We start from the raw sequence: 17,132 nt of genomic DNA on the forward strand, positions 1-17,132 counted from the left end.
ATAATGAACATCCGGCGCAAAATGTGGATCAAACAATAGTCAAATTGATTTATTCCACTGTTGCGTTCACATTCATGATTATTAATTTATGAAGTACTGATTTATCTAAAATAAATTGTATAAATGTAATTGAAGTTTTCACGTATTTTACATTTGAAATTTGTTCATTAGTAGTATTAAATAAGTTAAAGTGAATTATTACTCTTCTGCAATAATTTTAAAAAATTAACTTTTCAAATTAAATATCTGCATATTTAGGAAAATATTAAATTTCTATTCAATGTTTGCATAATTATTTTTAAATGAAATCGAAAATCACGTGTGAATTTATCATAAATCTTCCCTGCCATCTCCTTTTTATTGTCATAAAATGATATACTAATATACTACTAGTACACTAATAACAAAACCAGTCCAAATAAACTGGCCCAATTCCATTTAAAATTATGGATTTACAACTTTGAAGACAAGAAAATTTGTTATCGACACCTTCTATTTGTATATGAAGCTTGCAAAAGTCATATTTTTGAGCAATGTGTATTTTGTCACACGAGAGTTGATTCTGTCGGTACTTAAAAAAACATTCTGTTAGTGACATTTGTGGATTTGGAATGTTTTAGAACAAGTGATGTATTTTAATCAAATTCTAATATATTAATTACTTATTTTACACTTTTCAATCAAATTTTAATTAATTTTTTGTTTTTCATATCTAGGCATCCGTACGTTAATAATGTACATAATAAGTATACAATAAACTAATAGAGAGAGTATAACAAAATGGTGCCTATTATTCTAGACCCTTTTAATTTAGGAAAAAGAAGTTAAGAAACTTCGTTATGTAGTTTTTTGCAGTAGATAGTTAAGTTAGCAATATTCTAACTATGGCATAAACAATAATATTTGGCAAACGGCTATCAAGAGCCCACCTAGACCTAACACACCGCCCAAATGCCTTAATTGATTGGTGGTCCATATATAAATTGTAATTGCAGCCAAAGTCAATGCTCTTCCATAACTGACTGCTTATTCATCAATTAATATACAAACTTTGAATTTGTTTATACTGTTACTACAATTTTGTAATGTTGAAATAATATTACCTTTTTTGTGATAATTTTATTGCAACTTCGCATTAAAATCTTCAAAATTAGATCTTAATTCTGGCATTATTTGGCAATTAACCCTGGACTAAAATATGTACTACTAGTATATAAGATTAATTTGTTATGAAAAAGTTATTAGTTTATGATGAATAGAGCATGCCTTTCAGAACTAATATTAGAGCATCCGCAGCGGTTGGAGGAATTGCGTTCGTCCGTCCATACCGCTGAGCAGGCGGCGTCCGTCCGCCGCTGCAGCTCGTCCGTCCGTGCCAGTGGCATGGCGCTGCTCTTAGCTAAGAGCACGTCCGTGCCGCTGAGCAGCCCTACGTGGCGGCATAGTCGTTGGCAAATTCGATTTTTTATTTTATTATTTTTTAAAATTCGAATTTTATTCAAAAAATTGTTTTTAAATAAAAAAAATATTTTCCACTTCCCAAAAAATTATATCCGTTTTCTACCCACTTTTAATTTATTTTTCAAATTTTTTTTCCCAAAATTCACATTTTCATCTATAAATATTCCCACTTCAACAAAAAAAAATTCCCATAACACTTTAATTATGTGAATTTTTAATTTGTAGGATTTTAATTATGTATTTTTTTTTATTTTCTAGGATTTTAATTATATATTTTTATTTTTTAGGATTTTAATTATGTAATTTTTATTTTTAGGATTTTAATTATGTAATTTTTATTTTTTAATGTATTTTTTATATTGTATAAATGTTTTTAGTAATTGAAGTATTTAAATTGAATAATAAAATGGTGGGACCCTTGAACTTGTCCTTAGCTAAGAGCACGGATGTGGGTGTTGTGCTCTTAGCTAAGGACAAGGAGTAAAAGTGGGTATGGGCCCACCTCCGTGCTCTTCAGTTAAGGTGGTGATTACATTTTTTTTATAATATTGGGGAAAACAAACTCGAAGTTCAATATGTTTAACCAAAATTTAACAATACTAGTAGTAATATTTATCTCTTTTAAATGACATTTCTTCTTCGTGTGGAGACTTAGGGATGTCAGTGCAGTCCGAAACTCGTGGACTGGCCTATAGCCCACTAAATTTATAGGGTTAGGGCTGTAAATTTTTAGTCCGATAAAATCAAAACCTGATTAGCCCGCAACCCGTTAGGGCCAGACTCGAAAACCCGATGGGCTGGCCGAAACCCGATAAAATTTCTATTATTCTATTTTTTTTACTCCTAATTCGACACTTCATTGATTAATTTTATCATATAGATAACTAAAAAATTAACTATCAGTTTCATATTAAATATACAAATTATATATTGAATTTCCATTAATATAATAATTGATAAATAAATTATAAACTTCAAAAAAAATATTTAAATTTCTAAAACATGCATTAGAATTTCACGAAATATCTCAAATATCAATATTTGATCATGTTTATGATTGAGTTTAAACATATATCTCAAATTTATCATAATTAAGTATTTTATATTTTATGAATATGACTAATTTCCATAATTATTTATTGGATTGATCGCATGTTAATTTTATCGGTAGCAACCCAATTAACTCACTGGGCTAGCCCGAAACCCGGCCTTTTATATCCTAGAAGAAATCACAACCCAATTAGCCCGCACCCGATTGACTCGCAATCCGAATAGGGTTGGCCTGAAACCCAACGGGCCAACCCAATTGACATTCATATTCCAAACTCGCAAATGTATGTACATGCCTAGAAGAATAAAATGCTGAGATTGAAACACCATATTTGTAAAGTAAGATGATACGTCGTTGGAGCATTGCAACAAATTGCACCACTTTCAACTGCCATGTCCATCACAAGCTTGCCTCAATGCCTTTTCAAATACTACCAATTTAACATTTATGAGCATTGAAGTAATAAAAATCAATTCGAACTCTCCAATTTAACATTCTTATGAATAATAAGGTGGTCCACACTCCACTATCCATTTTATTTCCATATTTGGTTCTAATTAATGATTGAAAATGTCGTTCACTTAAATACGTACTACATATAGTAAAATTTACATGCTTTCCGACTGATTTCTTCATTGAATAGAAGTTCACGTTATCCACTAGCTAGTCCAAAGATTTTATTGAATTTATGAATGAACCATTTAAGAGTAGCTTTTTATCTATTCCACCCAAGCAGAACCAAGAGAAACAAGTTTAAGAAATAGCCATCACTGTGTCTCTTCTTACAAACAATACAGTTGTTGTGATTGGCAGCATTGTGTTCGCTTATATGCTATCATCTTTGCACAACTACTGTTCGTCGGAATCATTCCCTGGTATGCTTGTGTCGGAGGTAAGGCGGCCCTCTTCAGCCGCCTCAAGAGACCCTGGTGATGTCATTTTAGGCGTAGATGCTCAAGAATTTGGTTTAAAAATGGGAAGTGGAAATGAGAATGTGGAGATGAATATCACTCCGGACTGGGAGGATTGGAGTTGAGTTGCGAAGATTAAACCGAGGGATCTGTTTTGAGTTTTGAGGTGTATGAATCATTTGCATAATCAGTATTCCAGTAATATGTGTTGGAAACGTCTCAACTGATAAATTTTCGTTACAAGAAACATAAGAATGTTTGAAGGCAACTAATGTAAATATTTTAGGATAATAATCGTCATCGTTCCCAACTCCAATGCTATTTCAAAATTCTCCAGCGCTACCAATTCTACACAATTGCACCACCTTGTCCTGAACCACCGGCACCAAATCCACTGCCATAGCCAAATCCTCCACCTCTTGCTCCAAACCCTCCAATCCCTCCAACTGATCCCGAATCACCCCAAACACCTCTTGCCCCAATCCCTCCTTCACCTGTACTGCCACCAGCACCACCTCCTACTCCAATCCCTCCACCTGAACCGAAACCACCCCCAACACCAGAGCCAAAGCCACCTCCACCACCTCCTCCATGACCACCACTTGTACTGCCACCAGCACCACCTCCTGCTCCAGTCCCTCCACCCGAGCCGGAACCACCCCCAATAGTACTGCCTCCACCACCTCCTCCTCCATGACCTTCGCCTGTACTGCCACCTCCTGCTCCAAACCCTCCACCTGACCCAAAACCACCTCCAATACTACCAGCTCCACCACCTTTTCCACCTCCCCCGCCTCCTCCTAAACCTCCACTTCCACTCCCACTGAACCCACCTCCACCTCCATATCCTCCACCTGACCCAAAACCACCTCCAATACTACCTCCACCACCTTTTCCACCTCCTCCGCCTCCTCCACTATCACTTGCACTCGCACCGAGCCCACCTCCACCTGAGCCAAAACCACTCCCAATCCCTCCTCCTCCACCACCACCTCCTCCGCCTCCACCTCCACCTCCACCTCCAAATCCAACACCACTCCCTGAACCAGCACCTATTCCTCCTCCAGCTCCACCACCCCCTCCAGCACCAGCACCAAAGCCTTCCCCTCCTCTTACACCGCCATTGTGTCCTTTTCCATGATGGCCACGACGACCCTTCACCTCAACTTTCTCATCAGAAACAATCTCAACACTCATATTCAACACCAAAATAACAACAAGGGGCACCACACACCCCCATTTTTGAGAAAACCCCATTTATGCTCAATTTCAATGTTTAATCTGCATCCTGCCTATATATATATATAGGAAGAAGTAATCTACATCAACCCCCATTCCATTAATGCACACTATAAGCATGACGCATTTCAGCATAAGAGCATTTAATATTTAAAAGTCAATTTAGATACTAGGCTTTGACTCTGCTAAATTCCATTACATTTCAGTTCTCTTGCTCTGTCTTATTTAACGTTATAAGAGCACTCCCAATGGGTCGGCGTTAAATCCGGCGAAAAATCGCCGATTATCGCCGGGCATTGGGGAGAATTCGGCGATAATTCGGCGTTAATTCTCCCGAATTAACGCCAACTCCCGAAAATTCGCCGGATTATCGCCGACCACTGTGGGCGATAATCCGGCGATAAAAATAGTTTTTTTTTTTTTTTAATTTCCCTCCCTATAAATTTAAAATTTAATAATTAATTTAAAATAATTTCCCCTCTATTTTTTTTTAATTTTCGTCGTTGTAATTTTTTACTCGTGTTTAATACAACGAACTTTATTACTATTATTTGTCTTGTCTTATAAATTAGCTAGCTTTATTATATACAAAAATAAAACAATTAAATTAGTAATGATGTAAAAATGAAATGTTGAGTTAGGGAGAAATAAGGGAGAAACCATTGGAGCAGTTGGCTAAAAGTTGGCTAAAAAGTTGGCTAAAAACTGGGGATAAATTTTGGTGCTGATGTGGCAGAAGTTAGGGAGAAATAAGAGAGTTTTTAGCCGGACCATTGGGAGTGCTCTAAGTGATGAACCTAAAACTGGGGTCAACTAATATTAACAAAATTTGCTACCTTAAATATTTTCTATAGACTGGAAAGATCCTTTAAATCTTTAATTTCTTAAAAAGTTAAAAGCTGCGTGGTTGGAATAGTGAAGGAGAGAACTAAAACATTTAATGCTTAGGAATCAATATATATTACTTGTGCTGTCAATTTATTTTATGAGTAAAGGCAAAACTAGTTCTGAACATGTGACCATTTTATGATTTTGATCCTAAACTTTATTTTTTGAATTTTTTGGTCCTGCACATTTCAAATCGGATCACAATTAGTCCTCCGTCAATAGTTCTGTTAATTTTACAACGGTCAACGAGTTTAACTTAATTTTGACCAAATTAGACCTTTAATTCTCATTTTTAAGTCACTAATTAAAATCCTAATTATTTTTATCTTTAGAAATCATCGGCGCCATGGTGTCGATGGAGTGCCTCAACGTCTTCCCCGTCTACGCCTACGGCGTCGCCGCCCTCCTCCTCCTCCTCCCCCCCCTCTTCTTCTCCCGCCGCCGGTGCGTCGATCTCTCTCCCCTCGATTGTTCTTAATTTCAATTGATTGATTTTGTGTGTTGTTTGTGGTGCTAGAAGCTGTATTAAATGAAAATGCAGGAGCAGACATGGCTTGTGATGAGGGGATCGAAGGTCCTGGGGAATTTCAGAACCGTTCTCTTCGCCGCCGCTGCCGTCGATTTCAATCTCAAAATCCTCACCATCTCTTTGAAGAAATTCAGCTTCAATTTCTCATAAAAACTCGAATTCGATATTTCTACTGCGTTTTTTAACAGATTTAGCGCGTCTGTTTTTTGTGAATCTTCCAATTTGCTATTCAGAATCCATAGAATCGATTAGAAAAGGTTGGGTTTCTCCTCCACGATCTGCTTGTTTTCCGCCGTCGGAGACCACACCAGCCGCAGGATCCCCAACGCAAGATCGACGCCGGCGAGATTTCCGTCGTCGAATCGTCTCATCACTTAAGATATCATCGATTTCGCGGCGCCGACCTCCGCCAAGCACTGCTGATTCTCATCGTCGATGTCGCTGGCTTGGTATTAATTACCAAATAAAGGGTAGTTATTTTGCACATATTTTGCAAGCCTACGTGTGGAGTGAGTGGGAGTCTACATGGAGAGAGTGGGAGGTTCTATTCAACAACTCTACAATGTATGCTGCACGTTCTGGGTTAAATCAACATATAAATCTTACTCCTGAGATGGCAAATGAGATCAAGGTCAGATACAATTTGCCTTGCCCTAATATAAATCCATCTTCAACTACACCTTGCTAATTCTCTTGAAATGGCAGCAAGCGGAAACCCAGATCAAGAGACGGATGGGGATTGGATGCCATATTTCAGAGAGGCGGCTTAAGTTTGTGGGGTAAGAATTAGTAACACAAGTTCTTAATAAGATTTCAGTTAAAAATATTATAATTAGGAATATTAAAATATTTCGAATTGATTACAAATTAAATCGCGACAATTTCATTTCATTGAAGGCATAACAAACTAATCCATATATTGGCTTTTCACATCTATACATCTATTCCTATAATTTGCACAAACAAAATTTATTCGCCTCATATATATTGAAATAGTGTTATATAATATAGTATATTGATTTTTTTTATTATTATTATACTCATACATAATCCTTATTTATTTTTTAATTACTTTCATAAAAATCTATTCAAATTTTAAATATTTGCATGCCAATAATCTCTTCATTCTATTATGTTAGTATTGGTTTTAAAATTTAATTCTTATGATTTTTGTTTTCATTTGGATTTGATTGGTTCCAATGAGAAAAAGAAATGATTCTTGATTAAAAAAGTTCTTGTTTCAGAATTGAATGCCACTGAGATCACAAAAAGAAGTAAAATGATTTTTCCAGATCCCACACAACCACCAAATCAGTTCGTATCACCGCTGTACTCTGGCAGCGACTATGCCACATACTGGCCGTCGTTCTGGGCCGGCTCCGACCAGCACCAAATGCAGCAGCATCCCAACAGTGGTGGAGACAAATCAATTGTCGTCAGCGTGGCTGTGTTTTCTATTATATTATGTAATTTGTTTCAAATTGATTATGTTTCAATGTTTCAATGCATTATTGTATATATTTTTAATTCTCATATTAACTAAAGTTTCGTTACTTATTTTTTTCATTGTTAGTACACTTTATATTTTTTATTTACAATTTTAATATAATAATATCAATTTTAATTTTATTATACTCATTTATGATCAGAAATTAATATTTTAAAATATCATATGTGATACTAGTTTTTTATAAAAAAAAAAAAAGAGAAACTTATAAGTAGAAGAACTTAACTGCTCAGTCTCTATCTCATGATAGTCTCCCATTATCTGTCCAACCTTTTCATTTTAGACAATCCTCATTAAATATTTTATTTAATTTATATTTTTTAGATCTTACTACATTTTAATAACTCATTTCTTTCTTACTTTATTAATAAATTAATATATAAATCCAAGACCCACATTCTACTAAATTTTTGAACTAACTTTTTATATTTAAAAAAAAATGAATGACAAGTCAAAGTGAGACACATAAGTAATTTTAATGATTAAAATATGGTTAGATGGAAGAATATATGAATTGCGAATCTGATCTGTTCAGGCACTAGACTCGGTCATCTCATATGCATTCATTTACAACATGTATTGTTTCCCGAACTATATAAAAATTCAGTAAAATAGTACTCCTATATATTAAATAAACAATACTAATTGGCTTAAGATATGTTACTGCAGTCACATGTATAACAAATGATAATTGATGAATAAAATTCAAGTACAACAAAATTAATTGAATTTGAGCTATTTTTAATTTTATTTTAATAGACAAGAAAATTTAATACGAACCATTAGAAAGAAAATTTTCCTTGGTGGTTAAATACTAGTAGTATCTAATAGTGTAGCACGGTAGCATTGAATTGGATGATGGCATAATCACTCGCGTAGTCGTAAGAAAATGCCTCAAAAGTTGAACAGAGAGCTAATCGGAAATTACCAGTGCCACGCACCATTGCCACTTCTCTTACCCGCTCAAACTGGAAACTGGTCCCTTGTATTTCTAACGTGCTACCGTTATATTCTTCATTGATAAAAATAATCGATATTAAAACGTGGGTGTTGGACCCATCTAGAGCTGAAGTCACGTATATACCTTGGGCCCTAGCAATATGGGTAGAGCTTTCCTCAAACCCCTCGGTTATTGGATCATCCGTGCAGAATATAGCTCCAAATTTTGTGAAACTAAGTAGCCCGTTTGATGGGCCCGTTATCTATCACAGTTGCGTTGGGCCCACCCGAATAATCTTGGAAGTAGACCGTCATTTGGGTTTCTTTCATAGGCCCTAATTTTGCCTTTGAAAACAGTCAAAAAAGGCAAGAAAAAGAAATATAGAGATTTTGATTGTCATAACTTTAGAAATTTTGAACTCTGTAGAAAAAGCGAAAGTATGTTTGATTTTTGTTCGTGTTTTTTCAATTTGATTGCATAATTGGAATGTATTTATAGTACCGATAGATAAAAATGAGCCAAAAACTTGCATAACAATTATACTAGTGCGGAAAGTCGCGAATCTAATAATTTGTTCATACCCTTTTTTGTACTTAATTTATCTACTGCATTGTCTCAATACGTATTAATCTATCTGTAATTGGGATTGCAAACAAAATACAGAACCTTTATAATTTCTCTTTTTTTTTGGGTGAATGAATTTAAATTTAAAAAATCACGGAGGAGTCGAACCTGATAGTTGAGGCTAAAAATTTGACATCAAACATTAATCTCTCTGCCGCTTGAGCAACTCACACATACAATAAATATAAATTTAAAGGCCCGCTTCCTTAAGAATCAAACCTGTATCGCTTCAAGTATAGATGCTTACATTTTTGGCTTGTGAAATATTTTAATTATGAGCCAAAAAATAATTTTGATGTTTATAATTAATATATAGTCTCTCTTAATGTAATAAAAGAATAATGTGATATGGCCTTAGAGAAAATCTCGGCCAAGATCACATTACAATAATCTCTAAGATATCTTCTTAATATCATTTGATTTAGCATAATAATTTATTTTACCCTTCAATGTTTATGCAATCTAGCTTTATTTCTATTGAATCTACCTAGCTAATATTCTATAAATTGGAAGTCTATATAGTTTTTTATTATGTAAGGACTCGTTTGATAGAGTAGTAATGCCAAGATAAGAATTTGTATCAGTGTATTTCCATTTGTTTGTAAACAAACGTACTTCTATTTCATGGCCCGCATTAGAGCAATAGGCCTGTCTAGACCCGACGAAAATTCACTATTTCACTCATTTATGTATCTCACCAAATTGGTGAGATATATCACTATTCTACCTAGTATATAGTAGTAGTGGTACAAAATTATTCTCATTTTATAACGTGAAAAGCTGCCCTAGAAATCCAACTAGGGTTAGTTCATCTTTTTTCATCCAAATAATAGGTGATCTCAAAGCCTAATTAATATTAGGTGCTTTCATTCAAAATTAATGCTGATTTAATTAATAGTTTAATACTATAAAATAATCTACTAGCAATAGGAAATAAGCTGGAACCACAAAGGTTAATCTAGAAAGGATTTTAATTCTCATAGAGAAGATTTGCATTATACTAGTAGCTAGGGTATTAAAAAATTTCATAAAGAAGCTCGTTAATATATTTGTGGGTTTGACTGAAAATGTGGGATTATCAATTTTATAGGAGTATCTAACTTACTTTATTTTTAACAACATGGCTCTATATCTATATGTAGTGAAATCAAAGGCTGGGTGATTGGTTGAGCTCTAGCCGCCGAAATAATTTTGGTACACTAACTAAAGTGTCATTTTAGTCTCTAGGGTTGGCCGAGAAATAGAAGAAAAGATAATGTGATTTTGATGGATGCAATAAATTTTAATTTTGAGAATACAAATTAGAGATTATGTTTTATATAATAATGAGTATCGTGTATTTATTCATGAAATAATTACTTGCGGAGGAGAGCACAACACATGGTTGAAATGGTGATGCATACTTCAATTGCAATTCTTTTGTATTGATGTAAATTGTTCAAATGACGAAGACACGCAGTGATGCTGTTTATTTGCTCTCCTCCCTAGCAAAGGATCGTGTTTATTCAGTTCTCCTCGGTCAACCGAAACGATTTTAACCAGTTTCGTAAAGAACCAAAGTAGTATACTACTTATCAGTATGATTCCGGTTACAAGATATTGTTCCCACCGGTTCTATACCCAAGAACTGTATTAAATTTTAATTTTATATTTTACTATAATTTTCTTTCGAATAAAAGTATAATATATTATATTGTTAATATTGGACAATGAAAAATGAATATTGTTGTGTGTTGATTTCAAATTTTAGGTATTGAATTACTAGATTTTAAGGTGTTTCAATTGGCATTAAATTATTTTAGGCATTAAATTGTTTAAAATTTTATTCGAATCAATCCAAATTAATTTTGGATTAGGAATATGTTGTTTCGGTTACAAGATTTTTTTCTCGCTGTTTTTGGGTTCTACTCAAGAACCGTATTAAATTTAAATTTTATATTTTATAATTTTCTTTCAAATAAAAATATACTTATATATTATAATTTTAATATTAGATAATGAATAATGAATTTTGTTGTGGGTTGATTTCAATATTTAGGCACCAAATTGCTATAATTTTTGGTGTTGGATTATTAATTTTTTTTGGGAATTGAACTATTAAAATTTTTATCTGAATCAATCCAAATTAATTTTGTATTAAGAATATGTTGTTTCAAGTTTCAACGGATTAATATAAATTCTTTTTACAAATTGAATGAGTAAGTCAATTTTTGAACTAAATCTTATTTAATTTAATTATTGAAATTTGAACTATAATAAAATTGAGGCAAAATTCGGTTTTTCGATTCCTACACTAACTATTTGTGCAAAAACCGAAAACTTATTCGGTCCAATTCAGATTTTTGGATTGCCAGAAATCCAAAACCAGTAATTATATTCTTTTGACACAAATTAAAAAAAAAGAAAGAATAGGAGCAGTATAGTATTTCATTTATTGAATGAGACAAGTTTTACAAATTATATAGAAGTACACAATTATTTATCAAAGTCAACAAGAAGTACAATGTAGAGTATTATTCATGAACCAACATTTTATAGAAAAGAGTTTTAATAATGCAGAATAGTCATATTAGATATGGTGAGAAAATACCGACGATCCATATCAATGTAAGGAGTCTCAAAAGTAGCATAGCCGCGGGCTAGACGGAATTTTCCGGTGCCGCCGACAATAGCAGTCTCCGTGACCGGCTCAAAATGTTGGTAAGAACCTTGTACTTCCAACGTGCTACCTTTATGGGTTCCATTGACAAACACAATTGACACTAGCATGTGCGCGTGGGACCCGTCTAGGGCCGATACGACATAGATACCTCGTGCCCTTGCAATCAGGGGTGAGTCTTCCTCAATTCCTTCGGTTATTCGATCGTCTGTGCAGAACATGGCTCCAAACTTGGTCCCGTCTTGGACCTCCCCGGTCGTGGCTTCTGGTATGTCGATCACAGTGGTATTTGGGCCGGCAGTATATGCGTGGTAGTAGACCGTCATTTCAGTCTTCTTAAGATCCCCATCTATTTCTGCCTCACAATACGTCAAAATTGCAAGAAATGTAATAAGTAGAGATAGTTTGATTTTGTTGGATGCCATGATAAGTTTGTAATTGAGTTTATTATTGTATATGGACTTCCAAGGCTTATATATAGCGTCGAAGGTTTGAAATCTAAAATTGATCTGCCAAACTTTAGAAATAACTTAATACTTCCAACCTATAAGCTATGTTATGCGATTTAAAAAGGATTTATGAAGTCTAAAATTGATCTGCCAAACTTTTTGACACTTTTTTTTTATGAATTTGATGTGAGACTAGACAATCGATCTTACACTAAAAAATTTTTGTTGCTTTTAATATAAATTTATTGGGTTTTGATATTTAGTGCATGTTTGGTAGATATGATGAGGGCATGATAAATAATTATCATGATCAAACTAATGTTTGACAGCTTAGTTAAACTACATTGTGGCCCATGTTTATTTATAGGCCCGGCCCGCATGAATTCCCCCATTCTTCCAGATAAATAATCTACCAAATTTACTCAGATACTGTATTTATATATATCATAGATAAGGCCAATAATCATCTGAATTTACTTTAATACCCTTTCTCATCATTTTTTTATTGTATTGTATTTTTCCCCTCTTTTCTAATAGCATGTTTATACTTTTGTTATATCGTATGAAATTCATTAGTAAAAATTTTAAAAAAGAAACATGAAATATCTTTTATTGGACAGAGAAAATAGTAGTACTATACAAGACTGAAGTGAACACATGTGAAATCAATTTAACAATAAACAATTTTTGTTCTCCTAATTGTGAATTAATGAACAATATAACAACAAATTAATTGAATGTTAATTACAAAATATTTTATATTAATTGTAATTATTTATTTTTATAAAAACAAGTAAATATAAGATATTAACTACATCAAAAATTTAAAAACGTTATATATGATCATGATCAAACTTAGTTAACAATCATTAACAAAATCAATATAAAACTAAAAGTATTCATAAATTGAAGGACTTAATCATAAAGAAATAGTACTCGTAGAAAAGTTCAGGAACATTTCTTCATCATTCCTTTATCCATGTAGTATATATGAATGCCATGTTCTCTTCGGGAACATCAATCACAATTGCATTATTGAGACGGGGAAAAATAATCAAAATAACATGAAAAAATAACGAATTGAATACCGCAAAATTGAAGTAGAACCCTCAAATAAAAAAAAAAAACTACTTCATCATCATCAGCAGCAGCATCACCTTCATCATTTGAAATAAAAGTTGGATCCATTATTGGCATCGTTGTTGTTGTTGTTGCTACTATTGTTGTTCGTAGACGTAGACGAACCGCCTATGATGGAGGTGATGGCTGCAGCCAATGCCGCAGCAAAATTAGGATCATTAGCCTGAATTGAATTTGAAGAAGTGTCATTATTAGTCTGCCCTAATTGATTAGTTGATGAATTTAAATTTTGCAGTTGCTGATTGTTTTGATCCATTTCTTGAGACATTTGTAGACCGGAAAATTGGGATTGGTTATACAATGCCTGGCCTAAGAGCTGTGGTAGCAGGGCCGCGGCCGGTGGTGTAGGAAAGGGGATCGGAGCTCGGGGAAATTGCAGGGGTTTCGGGGATTTCGTTAGGTCTAATGTAACCGTGGGAAAGGGCGCGGAGGTGGAGATAGTGGCCATGTTGGTGGAGCAAGGGAGGAGCGTCCGTGCTAGGAAACTCGAGTTTATTAAGCCGTCCGCACTCGGCATTGAGCCGGAGAGGAGCATTCTTGCAGCCGATGAGGTCGTGGACGCCATAGCCATAGCTGTTGGTGGCAACGGATGGTTGTGGTGCCCCTCGTATGTCGTTATGAGAACGCTTCTATCCTCCGCGCATCTTTGCACCTACATAATTAACAATAAATGATAAAAAATAAAAAATAAAATTTTGAAAATCAAACAAAAAATTTGTTTTGGGAAACGAACTTGTTTCCTAACTGGACAAGCCACTGCCATCGTGCAACGATAGTATGCACGAGGGCACGGGTTTCCCTTGGCTATCTTTTGACCATATTTCCTCCACTGACATCCATCATTCATCTGCCATTTCATGTTTCAAAAGTCAAATTATTTTTTTATCAAATGAAATAAAATACGAGATTAAAATAAAAGATTATAATACCATAGGGCCCTCAGAGTGGGCCCTAACAGAAACCCGGGCTTTCCGGATGGTGGCCTCAGTGGCCTGATCGACACTGTTGGAAGAAGCAGAATGAGTGAGAATTTTGTGTTGAGGGCTTAGATTCTCGTCATCAGCCGGGCCTTCAGACGAAGAAATGTCGCTGGCATTAGCCCCGGCTGGCACTCCGGTATCGACAAATTGTCGATGCATTGAGGATGAACCATTTCCATGGGAGCTCTTACCTTCTTCAGCAATGTTTTGCTGTTTTTCTTGAATGAATTTTTGCATATGCATTTGCAAGCCATTGTATTTGTTGGTGGCTTGAGCTAGCGTCTCCTTCAAATGCTCATTCTCTGAGTTCAATCTTTTTAGCTCGGATTTCAGAATCCCTACCTGCAAGATTCACACATGCTATTTACTAGTGTCGTGTTGGTGTTGGAATAAAATAAATAAATTTAATTTTTATAGTAAAAGTATTTTTATACTATTATCTAATTGAAGATGTTATGTAAGTACTCTCTTTATCCACAATTAAATGATCCATTTTGACTAAAAATGAGTAAGGAAAAAAAACAAATGGGTTATTTAGCTGTAGACACTCTAAAATAGCAAAACGAATCATTTATCGTGGACGAAGGAAGTAGTAGAATTCTCTAGAATTATGTAGTACAAAATGCAGATACTTTGTAGTAGTTGAATTATCAAGATTATATAGAATTCTCTAGATATTTTATATAGCAAAATTTAGATGTATTACTATTTTGCATAATAAGAAGTATAAAAGCATTCTAAATTTGTCCAAATCATCAAATCTCTTAAATCCCTTTATTACACATCTTCTTAAATATTTCCTCTTAACTATATTTGTCCTCCCACACATTCCTTATGTTCTCTCACCTCAGTTTTGAGATCGGAATTAGAAAGAGTCCCGCCTTTATTGAGCTGATCCCCACCGTTGTTCTCCGTGCGAAGGAAGAGTTCAGTCTGTAAAAATATTTATACTTATAAAATAGGAATAGCATTCGATTAAATGAATTAACCATAATCACAATGCAATCTCATAGAAATCCTAATCTTTCTACCACATTCATTCTATACTAACTTAATGCAACAGCAATATATTGAAGCATTGATCCAAACCCAATTTATTCAATGAGTAATGTATAATGAGCTATAAAATGAAAAAACTATGATCCATTAGATCAAATTATTAACAACAATCAAATACTTGTAATCTTATTTTATATTTAGAAACATAAAATGTATAAAGAAAAACTCATTTAACTATTATCAACAATCATAACTTATTACTCTTTCACTCTTTCAGTCACAACTACTTTCACTCTTTCGGTCACAACTAACATGATACACTTTGTTAACTATATCTTTGCAATCAATTACTCAAAATATTTTACTCTTTTAGCGTTCTCATTTCTGTTTCTGGTAAAAAATAACACATTTTCCCAATAACACATTTTCCCACTTGCTTTTTCTCTCTCTTATTTTATTATCTTTACATTTTTCTCTCTCCTAATTTATTGCTCCCTCCGTCTCAAGGAAGATGACCCTTCCTTGGGAAAATACGGGATTTTATGCAGTTTTATTTGGTGTGATATATGTCATCTTGGATGAGATAAACTAAAAAAGAAAAATGGGTCATCTTCGTGTGACAGAGGAAGTATCTTTTCTATCTAATTAGACACCTTTTTATAATTTTTGTGCCGAAAAGAAATTCCTCCACTATCAGGGGCATAACCAGGTTATAGATGAAAGGGGGCAAAATTATATGCGAGGAAATTTTGAGCATTTGAGAAGGGGCAAATACAAGGAAATTCAAATATTTTTACAACAATAAACTAGTACATGCAAACATATTTGAGGAGGGGCATTTGCCCCACATTCTTATAAGGTTGCTCCGCCCCTGTCCACTATTATAGAACGGAGGCAGGACTTACATCCATATTTTCCTCTCCAATTGAACATATTAATCCTAAAATCTCATACAGACTAAGGAATGTATCAACATAAAATGCAAACTTACATTGACGCTGAAATCTGAGGGTTCGGTAGTGTATAAATCCGTAGGATCGGCGCCTGCGCCTGCGCCTCCACCACCACCGTCGTCGCAATCCTTCTTCTTTTCGGAGAAGAAGTCCATTTCATCCATGGTGACTTTCCCTTTATCACTCACATTCTCATCGCAGCCCAGGTTAAAAGGGAACTGGACATTGGTCGAAGGCAGCGGTGATCTAGTGGAGTCCATGGATGAAAATCGCCGCGGCGGCGGTGGTGGTGTAAGATTAATTATTCCTATCAAATCAGAGTCCACTTTTATAATTTTGGCAATATATAGCGTCTTTGCTACTGACTCGCCCGTAAAATGCGAGGGTTTTTAAAGAATATTCAGTCAGCACACATTCTATTTTAAGCACTTTCCGACTTCCTAGTACTTTTTTACTGTACGGTTTATATTAGGGTTTTACATCGTTTGATATCAAAATGCTAGAATATTCTATAAAAATATAGTTAAGAATATTAATTAGAATTTAGGCCGGATTCTTAATTTCGTTTGATTGGTGCCTATATATTTGGGTGTGTGATTTGATATGCAATGACGTGTATTGATAATATCGTAGTCCACACTTAGAAATCTTGGTTGAAGAGAACTAGTAAAGATTTGCGATTTTGACATTGTCACAATTCTAGGACAAACTATGTTCGAATATAAAAAATATAAACTTAATTTTGTAAATATCTAGATATAACGTAGAATTAGAATTATCTGAATATTTAGATATTTTAGTA

At 34.2% G+C, this 17,132-nt stretch overlaps 3 protein-coding genes and 1 pseudogene across 3 annotated transcripts; all 4 read right to left on the bottom strand.

Moving 5' to 3' along the window:
- Nucleotides 1-3,771: 3,771 nt before the first annotated feature.
- On the bottom strand, nt 3,772-4,680 carry LOC125195259 (glycine-rich cell wall structural protein 1-like). Its single transcript, XM_048093436.1, has 2 exons — nt 4,431-4,680; nt 3,772-4,373 (listed from the first exon to the last, which is right to left on the bottom strand). Exons 1-2 carry the CDS (start codon nt 4,678-4,680, stop codon nt 3,772-3,774), a joined length of 852 nt encoding a protein of 283 aa, XP_047949393.1.
- A 3,730-nt stretch (nt 4,681-8,410) lies between these two features.
- On the bottom strand, nt 8,411-8,926 carry LOC125195260 (annotated as a pseudogene).
- Nucleotides 8,927-11,559: 2,633 nt separating this feature from the next.
- On the bottom strand, nt 11,560-12,256 carry LOC125196977 (dirigent protein 23-like). The gene has a single exon (XM_048095656.1). The coding sequence runs from the start codon at nt 12,232-12,234 to the stop codon at nt 11,698-11,700; it is 537 nt and encodes a 178-aa protein (XP_047951613.1). The 5' UTR covers nt 12,235-12,256; the 3' UTR covers nt 11,560-11,697.
- Nucleotides 12,257-13,420: 1,164 nt separating this feature from the next.
- Nucleotides 13,421-16,590, bottom strand: LOC125195262 (probable WRKY transcription factor 31). The gene is made up of 5 exons (XM_048093437.1): nt 16,369-16,590; nt 15,225-15,311; nt 14,328-14,720; nt 14,132-14,245; nt 13,421-14,050 (listed from the first exon to the last, which is right to left on the bottom strand). Exons 1-5 carry the CDS (start codon nt 16,588-16,590, stop codon nt 13,421-13,423), a joined length of 1,446 nt encoding a protein of 481 aa, XP_047949394.1.
- Between the last annotated feature and the right edge of the window lie 542 nt (nt 16,591-17,132).

Source organism: Salvia hispanica, chromosome 6 (genome assembly GCF_023119035.1).
Source record: "Salvia hispanica cultivar TCC Black 2014 chromosome 6, UniMelb_Shisp_WGS_1.0, whole genome shotgun sequence".
Lineage (NCBI taxonomy): Eukaryota > Viridiplantae > Streptophyta > Magnoliopsida > Lamiales > Lamiaceae > Salvia > Salvia hispanica.

What these genes read in the sequence shown, in the direction of transcription:
- LOC125195259 (XM_048093436.1), bottom strand. Translation starts at nt 4,680, where the DNA reads ATGGGGTTTTCTCAAAAATGGGGGTGTGTGGTGCCCCTTGTTGTTATT. An exon ending in ATTTGGAGGTGGAGGTGGAG is followed by an intron (nt 4,374 to 4,430) that starts GTGGAGGCGGAG and finishes GTTTTGGCTCAG; the next exon opens with GTGGAGGTGGGCTCGGTGCG.
- LOC125196977 (XM_048095656.1), bottom strand. Translation starts at nt 12,234, where the DNA reads ATGGCATCCAACAAAATCAAACTATCTCTACTTATTACATTTCTTGCA.
- LOC125195262 (XM_048093437.1), bottom strand. Translation starts at nt 16,590, where the DNA reads ATGGACTCCACTAGATCACCGCTGCCTTCGACCAATGTCCAGTTCCCT. An exon ending in ATTCCGATCTCAAAACTGAG is followed by an intron (nt 14,721 to 15,224) that starts GTGAGAGAACAT and finishes TGAATCTTGCAG; the next exon opens with GTAGGGATTCTGAAATCCGA. An exon ending in CTTGTCCAGTTAGGAAACAA is followed by an intron (nt 14,051 to 14,131) that starts GTTCGTTTCCCA and finishes TTAATTATGTAG; the next exon opens with GTGCAAAGATGCGCGGAGGA.